At 34.5% G+C, this 12579-nt stretch overlaps 1 protein-coding gene across 3 annotated transcripts in view; it reads right to left on the bottom strand.

The window, feature by feature from the left end:
* Positions 1-528: 528 nt before the first annotated feature.
* LOC107220157 (proton-coupled amino acid transporter-like protein pathetic) overlaps positions 529-12579 on the bottom strand; it is a 34754-nt gene continuing 22703 nt past the window's right edge. For 2 of the 3 annotated variants that reach the window (XM_046732363.1, XM_015658623.2), the window contains exons 3-5: positions 5492-5899; positions 4211-4583; positions 529-4096 (exon numbers count right to left, since the gene is read on the bottom strand). In XM_046732363.1, the coding sequence (XP_046588319.1) occupies positions 3509-4096; positions 4211-4583; positions 5492-5899 (1369 nt within the window). In that variant the 3' untranslated portion in view covers positions 529-3508. Of the gene's footprint in view, positions 4097-4210; positions 4584-5491; positions 5900-8833; positions 9069-12579 lie in introns of those variants that run through there. The other variant, XM_046732364.1, reaches the window with a different exon arrangement.

Here is a 12579-nt window from a genome sequence, read left to right as displayed (position 1 = left end):
TTTTTGTTTGTTTGTTTTTTTCTTTCTTATTTTTTTCTCTCGTTTTTATTTCAAAAATCTACTTTCAGAAGGCACGCTGCCCAACTATCACGTCAGCGTTTTTACGGAGGAAAGAAAAAAAATACATCGCAAAGCCTCGAAACGCTGTTTGTTTTTTTTTTTTTTTTACGGTTTGTACATTACATTTGTATATAAGTATATCTATTTATGTATACAAGGAACAACAACGATTTTAGGAGTAACAAAATTTCATGCGTTTTCTTTTTTCCTCGCAATAATCTGGCTTTTCTGTCGTATATTACGCGTGTGCGACGTGATTTTTTTTCTTGTTATTGTTTGTTTTTTTTTTTTTTTTCAATTTTCGTTATGGAGGCGAAATTGTACATCTTTTCTCTATCTATATAGTCAAGGCACGAATAAAAAATAATTACGAAATCTCTAAACTAATACTCGTTCAATTAGTAGATAGCTATTTCTCTATTATGATTATTACTTTCTTTTACTTTTCTTATTTCTTCAGATCGAACGTTGTTTTTTTTTTTTTGTTTTTTTTTTTTTTTTTTCTTATACCAAAGTTTAAAGCAAGTTTTTGGATGTATGAATTTTACCTCTCGTTTAGTTTTCTGCGCAATTGTAATAATATTTTGCATCTTATCGCGAAAATGTTTTCCAGCTTCAGAATATGGGATGTAGATATAAACAATTTAACTAAACAATACTACAATGATACACGTGTTTGAATACCGAAGAGATTGTGTAAAACGATGTAAGAATGATAGTAGGGGGAAAAAAATGCAGAAAAAAATTTCATACACGGATGACATCCTCGGCAAACGACGCGACATATTATAATAATAATTAATACTTTTTCTATGCTGTGTATAGATGTAATCTACGATAATCATGTCCCGTGCACGAGTTTCGATCGTCGCTGTCCTAATTTTCGTTATAGGAAAACAAAAGAAAAAGAAAGACAGCGAACTTCCGAAACTGATGATGATATAGCTATGAATTAATAATCTAATTAAATATTCAAACGTTCTATGTCCTATCGACTTATGAAAAAAAAAATATATATATATATATATATGTGTGTGTATTCATATATATATTTATATCTAAACCTAATATACAGTGCTAATCTAGAAGCAAATATAGTCTTTTCGGCTAACGAAATTCCCCTGCGGATACGAAAAAAAAAAACGCTGCAGAAAGTGTGCTCGTTGTTATATGTTAATACCGAAAATATTTATACTCTTACGAAAGTTCGACCGATCGAAGGTTATTAGGTATCATCGTGTGATATAATTTTGTAAAATATCTACAGACGTCGCCAAGTCGTCGGTCAGGGAATTCGTTAGCTTTACTCTCTAGTTTCTAGTTCGATTCCTTCGCGTGAGTTCGTCAATTGTTGTCGCGTTGACATTAATATTCGTACTTGTTTTATTTTTGGCCATATTTCAAAAATAAATAAGGTAAATGTGAAATATTAACGAATTATCACGCGATAAAATGCAAACGGGGAAACCATAGCATAGACAGAAAGGTATATTTTTACGTGTGTAAAAAGAATGAACTTAAATGAATTTGCCACAGGGTTGTGGAACAGCTCCCGCTCCGCCCTGCAGCCAATCACAGAGGGGCCTTAGGGTTTGCCTTGACGCGCTGAGCCCTTTTTCGTGCCAAGTTCAGGGTCCCCCGATCGTTTAATACGAGCATAAAATCGGTAGAAAGTGAAACCGGGTGGCCGCGAACGAGTCATGAGAAAATTGCCCAGGTAGTAAGCTAACTAAAACTTAGCTACTACAATTTCATGTCTACGCTTCGTACAAGGCAAGATCGCTTCTAGTCTAAAAGAAAATGTATATACTTATACACTTACAAATATGCGCACGCATACGCATATATGTATACAATGTCAAGATGCATCATTCATTCGCGTATATGTATAAGAGCACGTATATATATGTACAAAAAGAGAACAATTATATATAAGGCCCCGAACGGCGGCGCCATGAATTTTTATATGTTACTTTTTATTTTCATTTGCTTTCATTAATCATCGGTCTGAGATTCCGGTCAATTTCTATGGAATATATATATATATATTATATACTTTACGTGAATCTTTTCTTCGCAGATAATTTTTTTTTTTTTTCTCTCACTCTCCCTTTCTCTGTCTATTCAAAGTACATCATTTCTGTATATACCTAATATAATATAGTATATAATATATCTCTTTTGAATATATCATCTATTACCAAGGAAAAACCACGGACGTATACGTTTCTGTAATATTGTCTTGTTTTCTTTGTATATTTTTTGTTTTTTCTTCCTTCAATGAATAACCGAATATTTATTTCATTGTGATGAAATTTTTTTTGGAAAAAAGCAAAAATAAAGATAAACTACGTATCAAAATTCGCAAATCTATCTTTAATCTCTTTCTGTTGATCTTCTTTTTTTTTTAAGTATTTGACTTGAGACCCTCACATCTGTATTTTTTACCAGCGGTAGCCGTTATTTTTTTTTTTTTTTTTTACTGTATATTTCTCCACTGACTTATTTTTCACTTCGGGAAGAATTTGCAAAGGCTAAAGGTCTTGATTTTTTTTTTTCTCTCTTATTGTCCTCCTTCTATCCTCTAATCCGTGTATCATACTTGCATGCACGTATCGTTGCTTTGCGTATTTGCAACTATTGTTTAACGACGGTTTTATCAATTCTGCTTCCGTTTGCCTCAGCAAACATCAATCGTAAAAAGATTCACGTGTATCTTCGCGCTCTATGTCTTACTATCTCTCTCTCTCTCCCTCTCTTTCTTTCTCTCTTTCTCTCTTTCTCGTATGCAATTTATCGTGTACGCAACAAAGAATGTAAGTATATGTATACTCTCTCTCTCTCTCTCTCTCTATATATATATATATATATATAGTATATAAGAATCACGTGGTTTTAATAAGTTAGCATGCAAAGTGAAAAAAAAAAAGCGCACTGTATAGTGAAAATAGGAATCCAAATTGGTTATAAAGAAAATAATAATACTCTCGAGGCAAAAAACTGTACTCCATAAAAACGTATCAAAAAGCAAAATGAAACAAAAATAATACGTTTCTAGTATTCTAATGATTAGCGACAGGTGGAGCTTGGTGTGTTGTATACTTTTCGCTTCTTGGTACAATGATGTTTTATGTGTGTGTGCGTATGTGTGTAGAGATGGGTGGTTAAACGACAAAGAGAGAGAATTGATGCGCTTGTGTTTTTAGTCTGTCTTCGTATTTCATTTATTAAGCAATACCCGGGCACCGCGGTGCCGTTCCATATTATAGACGCCGCTTGACCAATTAATCCGTGGGGTGCAGGGATCGGCCCGCGGCACCGCGAATTTAATATTCTCGAGGTAAGTTTGTCGAGAAAAGAAAAAACCGAATCAATTAATCCTGAGCTCTACCTCGAAGCGACCTTGATAACCGATGTAAAAATCAGCTAGTTTCCATTACCCTTTTACCTATTTAGCATTTACTATGTCTTTTACACTGACGTATGTACCGGTAACAAAACCAAGTACACCAAAGGCAATGATAGCGATGTTCTTCCATAACCGCCATTTGAATCTTCCAAGCCCGTTATCGGCCTCCCATACAGTGACCAGTTCGATTACGGATGGAAACATGAGACCGAGGGTTGACAAGCATACGGCACCGACTAGGGATATGAAGGGACCCAAATTTGGTATCAATATGGCGACGACTACGGTGAAAATAACTAGCGAAATTCGCAGGCAGTATTCTGCGGTCAATTTCCTAGCTCCGAAACGGTGCTTGATATTTTTCCATATTATCTCAACGGGCACGTAAAACTGAAGACCGTAGGTGAAGAATATCGCAATAGCGATCATGATCTTCACAGAATCGGCGAGAATCGTGTCCGGCAGGTTTAGCGTTACTGTGGCTGCGGTTTCTGATCCGAAGGCACGATAACCGAAGAAACCGACGACTGCGTAGAGCAGAACAACGAAGAACATCCCGATGTTCAATACGCCCGGACATCCGATGAAGTGGTTAGGGGTTTTCATGTTGTTCTCAAGGGGCATAACCTGGAATGGAAGAAACATTTTATTTAGATATATTTTTTACTTCTGATTGATTGAAATATACATTATTTTTAATTCTTTTTCTTATCAATTTTACGTAAATGCGTTTATACTTACAACACCGATGCCTTCCAATGCGAAAATAGCAGTACCGAAGAACATGGGTAGTTCGCCCCAAGGTGCGAATAACGGGAGATCACCAACTGGCTCAGGGGCTTTGAATATGTAATAAAACGTAATTGCCAAACCAGAGGCGATTAGAATATTGGCCAGCATGGAGAACGGTGCTAACCATTTCAAGTTCCTGATAAGGGAGAAGACTATCAGTAGCGGCAAAAGGGCTGCTATGTATAGCCTTATATCAGACGGATCATTTGGTGCTCTACCCATTTGGACGTCCATGACCTTTCGAACGTTTTCACCAATAAACACTAGGTACACGCAACAACATCCGATCAGGTCTATAACCAAAAACGTGTTGATCGTCGCTCTGTAACAAACAGAAACCGAAAAATGATTAGAATATATTCGCCATCAACGTAAACATGCACGATATACATATAGTATGATATAATGCAATTATAAACAGTAGGCGTTGCACACTTGGCCGCAGTGATTTTGATGAGACGGCTCATTTTACGTTGGCAATGCCGAATCAACTCGCAGCGCCACCGCCGGTCGGCCGGGGAACAAACTCAATTTTTGTAATCGTAACATTACATTACCACCGCGCCCAAGTGTACCTATAAGAATTGTGCGGATGTAAACCATTCTTACGAATTCCATGGCCAATAATGAAATTCACTCAACTTCGGTGTGGCCGACTATAAAAAACCCAACTTTGCCGGGACGATTATAATCCAAGTAATTCTACGAACCCCGATAATAAGACAGTCAACTCCTGTGCATAAGTATAGAAGATAATTGTTTTATCATCGGAGTCCGTGGAGTTACTTGGATTATAATCGTCCCGCCAAAATTAGGTCTTATACCTATAATCAGCCTCTCCAAAGTTGAGCGAATTTTATCAGGGGCCACCGAATTGAGCCTATGGATCAAATAACGGCTTATATCGACTTAAGTTTTCACGGGAAAAGGGGAAGTAAGGATTCAACTGTCGGTAATTCAGCGGGGTGCGCGCACCGCTTGTGTGGTCACTGCAGCATTAAATGTTGACGGAAACATCCAGAATTCACAGGGTACATATGTAAGATCATACACTTTTTGACCCATAGGCTCAATTGTAAACAGCAATATCTGAATTTGCTTGTCAAGACTTCGACCAAGCGACGCAGCAATGTTACGCGTATTCTGCAATACAGCTTGAATCAATCCAACGTGGACGACAGTAATGATCCTAGGGTAAAATTGAAAACTGGATGATAAGTTAAAACTCACTTGGCAAGTCTCGCGTATTTTTGAACGGGTTCAGGTCCGGCGAAGAACGCGGCTTCGGCAACTTCGGCAAAGCCGAGACTCGGTGTTTGAGTCCGCCTGCAAAGAGCGTGGGCACATTTAACCAGAATGTGAACACAGTAGGTACAGATGGCGCCGATAAAGAAGACTGCGACAAGACCAAAGCCGAGACCGGCGTGTTTGAAAGCCATGGGCATCGAAAGGATCCCCGTGCCCAAGCTACCCTTGAGCAGATGGATGAGGGTGTCCATGTCGGAAGTTGGGTGAGCCAGCTTCCGGTGCTCGAACGGATCGTAGAGGGCCGCCTCCTCGTCGTCGGGACGCTCGACGAGAGGGAGGGTCGACCCGTTGCTGACGGTGATTGGAACGTCATTTTTCTCACATTTGTATCTGTAAAACCATTCGAGTAAGAATGCGCTCTTTCCATTTTTTCTTCTATCGTAATTCTTTTATATCTCTTATGATGTATACATACGCATTTAAACACGGGCTTTTTTCATACTCGTATCACTGTCTGTTTGTTTTTATTAATGCAGGCCGTATATAATATTTCTTTTCTACTTATTGCTCTGTCACTTTCTACGCTGAATGACATCAAAATAAATATAAAATGGGTACCTATGTGTTGCATAATTGTGTGAATTTGATGTATCGTGATATTGATTCGTGTTACGAGTGGTAAAATTATGTGGTGATGTTGCGGGTTCGATATGTTTTGTTGTTTTCTTTTTTTTTTTTTAGTTTTACTGTGCATAAGCAAACAAAGAATGCATGAGGAAATTTTATAATGCAACCCTTCTCGACGAGACAAAATAATATTATTATATACTATACGTAAATTATAAGGTATGTAACGTATAGGTATAACAATTAGTGTTAGTGGACATCGATGACTTCAGCGGCATGTTAATCCGGGATGTTATTATTTTATTAATCATCATTAGTTTCCAACAAAAATATGCTATCTGTAAATTGACGATAAAAAAGTAATGCGAGAAATTAAAAACAATGTCAAGCGGCAAAAAATATATGTATGTATGTGTGATGCTAAAATTTCAGACTACAAAGGCGAAGGAAACCTAAGACGTTACGTATTAGGTGTTTGATAATTTAATTTTATAATCGACGGGGAAACTCGAGACGCGTGTGAAAGTGTTGTTATTGTTATATGTGTAAGTTAAGGATAAGTTTTATAGATTACGGTCAGGGTGTAAGCCTGTATTACACAGCCCACTTAAGTGTACTTTTCTTTTCTCCTTCATACGCGAAAGCCATTAAATTCAATTTAGCATGAACGAATAATGCATGTTGCAAAATGATAACGAACAAGAGGCAATATTGCAGGCAATGTGGTACAACAGGCAAAATTATTACATTATATGATATTGAAATGTGTTCGAAAAGCAATAAATTACAAATAATATCAATAATAACAGTAATAATGATGACGTTAGTTTTGTTTACAATGAATAAAAAAAAAAAAAAAAATTAAAAACTATCAGGTAAGAAAATGAACCTCGTGCAATGTTACAGATGTTAAGTATATGTATGTAATAACAGTAGTTACTTACAATTCAATGTATATAACATATAATATATACGTGTATTGTACATCGTGAATTATATCGTGTAATTTATCCCTGACGTATAATTGTATTAATATTTATATAGTGTATGCATACAATATGTAATTATGTACAAACTATCGCGGTTGCATCGAGCCGTGTAATACTGCAGGCATACCTATTGAACGTAAATAAGTATATAATAATAATTATAATAATAATAATAACAACAACAACAACAACAACAATATGAAAAGTGTACATAGTACAGTAGATATATAGGGTCAGTTCTGCGTACAGATTCCGATACCGACATATTATCGACATTACTGACCGCTTCACAGGTCATATACAAGCCATTTTTTCGGATGAGGGTGATCCCCACTCTGATCGACTTTATCGATCATCGGAAAAATATCTTCCGCTTTGCGCTCTACGTTACCATAGTATCGATTATCGGGAAAAAATAGTTTGTATCTGAACTATTCAGCGGCTAAAAATGTCGGTAAGGTGTCGGTATAGGGATCTGTACACAGAACCGACCCTATATAATTACTTAGTACACAGAGGAGGGCTTGCCCTACAAATATTTAAATAAACAGAATTATTGGTGTTATCCAATACGCCTTATTCACTACAGGTATGATTGAATATATAACTTGCGTGCCGGAAATCTCAACAAGTTGTACGTGTTGTTGTTCAATTTGTATATATTGAGATTATAAAATTCCTCAATAAACATTCGTGCGCGTTCACCGATGCCCAATGTATTGTGTGTGTGTGTGTGTGTGTGTGTGTATTTAAAGTATACAAAATGTGTTTTCCTGTATTTATTTATGCATTTCTTTGACTTTCTTCGATTGGGGTTTGTTTTTTCAATTTTCTATTTTCGTCTTTCAAAATTATTGAAAATTTATTGTTTACATGTATACTACATTGCAAAGAGTGCAGCAGTTTCACATGTATGTATATATACATATATATTGTTGCAACGTGATTGGGTTTGCATCGATCGCGTTTGTAAAACATTTTTTGTTGACATTTTTTCACCTTACAGATAAAACAAAAGAAGAAAAGGAAAAAACTTCGTACACATCGATTGCTCTTTTTTTCCGCTTGTTATGAAAATCTGCTGGTTTATTTAACGTTTAGCACATCGAATGCAGCCATGCAAATAATTTGCAAAAATGCAGGTTTTTTGACTCGCGACACGATCGGTGCAAATTCGTTATTGTACGCTCGTCGGTGACAAACTAAAAATCTCCGTATTCGCGCCAGTCCGTAATTGGTTGAATGGAAAGAAAAATAAAAATTTGAAATGTCATACCGAAATTACAGAATTTACAGAAAAGAGAAATTGTTTATAATATCGAGTTGAAAGATTATTCAGCGATCGTAAAGAAAATATGTAAAGAAAGAAAATTAGAGAGAGAGAAAGAAAAGTGGTATAATTAATAACTTGCCACCGCAAAATATATATATATATATATACTGAAAATTCTGACGACTCCGCATATAATAAACAACAATGATATTAATTATTATAAATATTACAATAAGATTCGTTGCTGAACCATATATAATGAAATAAATATTTAAAAAATTTTCACCCCTTTCGTTTTGTTTCATCATCGTCAATCAAACCGATTGCGGTTGCTTTCGTTAATTTCCGGACTCTTCGTCCCCGTAACAAAAATGCATGGCAGGATATAAAATGTTAAATTTATAGATCGTAAAGTTAGGTAGGTTGTGTAGGTACCCGTTGGTGCGGTAGGTAGTTTCTCTCCTTAGGTGTGGAGCTTTCTTTCAAGAAAGCTCTTGAAAGAGTTCTTGCGTGTCGTTTACGTGCATGTCACAGACAGACGTGCGTATACGTCTGGACACGCGTGTGACGCCTAAAGGCATGGGGTAGCCGCAACCACCGCACTGCATCACCGACGCCCAGCGCCACGACGCAGTACGACGACTAACAAGCCGTTTATCAAAACATTGCGCTTGACAAAAAGAGGGTTATCACAGATTTTAAACATATATATACATATATATATACATAGGTATATATATATACATATATATCACAAATATATATATATACACATACACACATATACCGGGACAAAATCTTGAAACTTGAAAATCAACCGCGCATGCGCCAAATAATTCAATCTCATTGGTCGGCGAAATCCTCGCGCAACCTGGCCAACCTACGCAAAATGTCTACGTTTGAATTCTCAAAGAGCGTAAGCGTTGAATTCCGACCGGTCTTTGAAGAACCAACTTTCCGACCCGACAACAAATCCTTCCCAAACCATTCCGAGTCACTGCCTCAATTATTTGAGATTCTAACCTCGAAAATTCGTATCAACTACACCGCCGCCAGAAACGGTTCGACAGCTGAAAACCCGGGATGGCAAACCTGCGCGAACAGCCGATAAAACTCGCGCACGCGCAGTTGATTTTCAACTTTTCAAGAGATTGTCCCGTTATATGCATATATCTAGGACAATTATCATATGATTAATGCAATATTCAATTACGCTCGATCCACATCGTGATCTATATTCATATAATATATGTATATTTATTAATATAGAGATGTCGTATTTAACATATGCAATAACAAAAATTTGATAAGAGAGAGGAAAAAAAAAGCCGAAAAAGAAATTTAAAAAAAAAAATAAAAAAGAAACGAAAATCGAATAATTCAGACATCAAAAAAAACATTTGACTCTACTCTTTTCAACAAAAAATTTATTTTATGCGCTTACTTTTTGTAATTTTTTTTTTTTGTTTGTTTTTTTCTTTTTTTTTCACTGGACACTTAAACGTTCGTTTGATTTTGATATTTGTCTTTTATCACAGCTCGGTATGTTTCGTTCCGATTGTTCGTATATGTATAATTTGGATACGAGAAGATATAATTGCGAGAAAGATAGGGCGAGTAACAATATTTGTGCGGCACTTGGACGCGCGGTTTCGGGTTCTAATATCTCAGAGTGCACTTCACACAGCCTGAATCTATACATATACCGGACTCTATTCGCATGTCTGGAATCATATAAATGCACATATTATACAGTAAAGACAAGATGTTTATATCGATTATAGTTGGAAATTTCAACAATTGGAGAAAGATACGGTAAAAAAAATAAAATAAAAATATATAAAAATTGACATAAAAAAAAAAAAAAAAAAAAAAAAAAACCAATAACAACGATAATAAAATAGTAGTATAGAAAATATGTAGATAATTTCGTTCGCATACTGCATGATATTTATACATGTATATATACACGTAAATAAATACACATATAAAATAATTTTACTGCAGATTATACAGTACGGTGTGTGTTTTCAACGAATCAATCAACGCATTTTGTTGTTTTTCTTTTACATGTTTCCGGTCGCATAAATTCGCCACAAAAAATAAATATTTCAAATTGAATTAAATCAATATGAATAAGCAATTAACCCGAAATAACGGAAATCCATATACATGTACCATTACATGTAATCTCATCGGAACGTTCGTAAATCTCAACCGACGATAATATTTATACATACATAATTTATTATACATATAATAAATTTATCGTGTACAACCGGTATTATAGTATATATCTGAAAATTCCTGTCTATTCTTTGTATAACAAGTGTGCGAGTGTGTGTGAGTGGATTGATTTTCAGAGTATAATTCTCAATAAAATTTTTTCGAAACTGAATTAATTATATTATGTACGTGTGGTACCACATTAACGAAGGATATGTGATACCTAATATATAATACCTAATTAAACGTAACAATGACTATAACAATTATTACTATCACTATAATTGTTGTTCTTGTTGTTTTTGTTTTTTAACGTTGTGTGAATCGATATACGTATAAGTATATTTAATAAATTGTATAATATTTTGTTAATAAATATGTATAGGCATGGGAATGATTGGCGGACAACGATATGTATGTTGTTATATGTAAAATAACGTACAATGACGGACACGGGGAAAAATAAAAAGGAAACAAAACGGATAGAAAAAAAAAAAAAAAAAAAAAAATATGTCAAAAACAAAACGAGAAGACCATCGTTATTGCCAAAGCATGTGTGTGGTGTATTAAGTATTTATATAATCACGTACGTATACGTAGATAATATTCAATGTAATGTAATGGTATGATATTGTAATATAGCTGCAGCGTTCATGATTGTAACGCGAAATAAGCCAATCAAAAAAAAAAAAAAAAGAATTCAGCCTTATACATATGTTACAAATTACATTATAATTGTGCAGATATGATTTGAGGTAGGAAGTTATTTTCTATTTTTTGATTTTTTAATTCATCTACTTGCAACTACGATATATATATATATAAGCTTGTAATTTTTGCGAATAATGAAGAATGTGAAATATGTTGATAGAAATGCGACGGTAAAAAAAAAAAAAAAAAAAAAATTAAAATTATGAATATTATTAATTCGGCGAATGCATGCGCCCGGAACATACAAAAGGCATAAACGATTCGTCTCGATGATGGTTAAAAGATTAATTGAAAAAGATATTGTCAAAACTGCAAATAACTCGACTCTCCGATCTGAATAAAAATCAACGAAGGAGACAAAACGTTTTCGAGAAAACCTGCATCGAGGGTAATCGAAATATTATTGCCGCTTTTTCCACAATATCAATTCCTTGAACACAACGCCATACATGAATACACATATACGTAAGTATATGTATATAAATATTATAATAAGCCATATAAATCATACAGTATGCGCGATTAGATCGTGTGTAATGATATGAATGAAAAAAATTATAATAATAATAATAATAATGAAGATAACTACGGTGATATAAATGCGTGTATAATAAATATATAAAACAATGATTATGAGTATGTATAATTACGCATTATAATATATCTATGTCTAATATGCAAAGGAATGCGTTTATTTCTCTCGAATGAATTGATTTTAAGCAATCATTTTTTTGCGATTAAATAAACAAACAAACGAATGAAAAATTAACCAAACAATACGACGCGAATGCACAATATATATGATCCTCTGGGTATGAATTTACGTTTCTTCGATGTATTCTCACCAAAATAACGTTTCAGTGATTTGAAAAACTACACAGTGTATATTACTATCGCGTATTTTTATATTAGAAAACATCAGGTACAAAAACATCGGGATTTTGTTTTTTTGTATATTCAACTGTAAGCAAGATGTTATCGCAACAAAAGCTTCTAACGCGATGATTATAATACTAATAATAATAATAATAATAACAATACCAATAATAATAATAACAATAATAACGATAATAACGATAATAATAACAATAACAATAATAATATAACAGAGATGCGGTTGAACGACGTTAGGTGTATAATAAATAACACGTGTAGTCGTATTACACAGAAATAAAGTGGTTACACATTATCGTTTATGAGAGCATATTATAGAAGAGTGAATTGCTCGAATGTATCGAATGATC

This window comes from Neodiprion lecontei, chromosome 2 (genome assembly GCF_021901455.1).
Source record: "Neodiprion lecontei isolate iyNeoLeco1 chromosome 2, iyNeoLeco1.1, whole genome shotgun sequence".
NCBI lineage: Eukaryota > Metazoa > Arthropoda > Insecta > Hymenoptera > Diprionidae > Neodiprion > Neodiprion lecontei.
The sequence above is the reverse complement of the archived record's forward strand: the minus strand, read 5'-3'. Positions and strand labels throughout refer to the sequence as shown.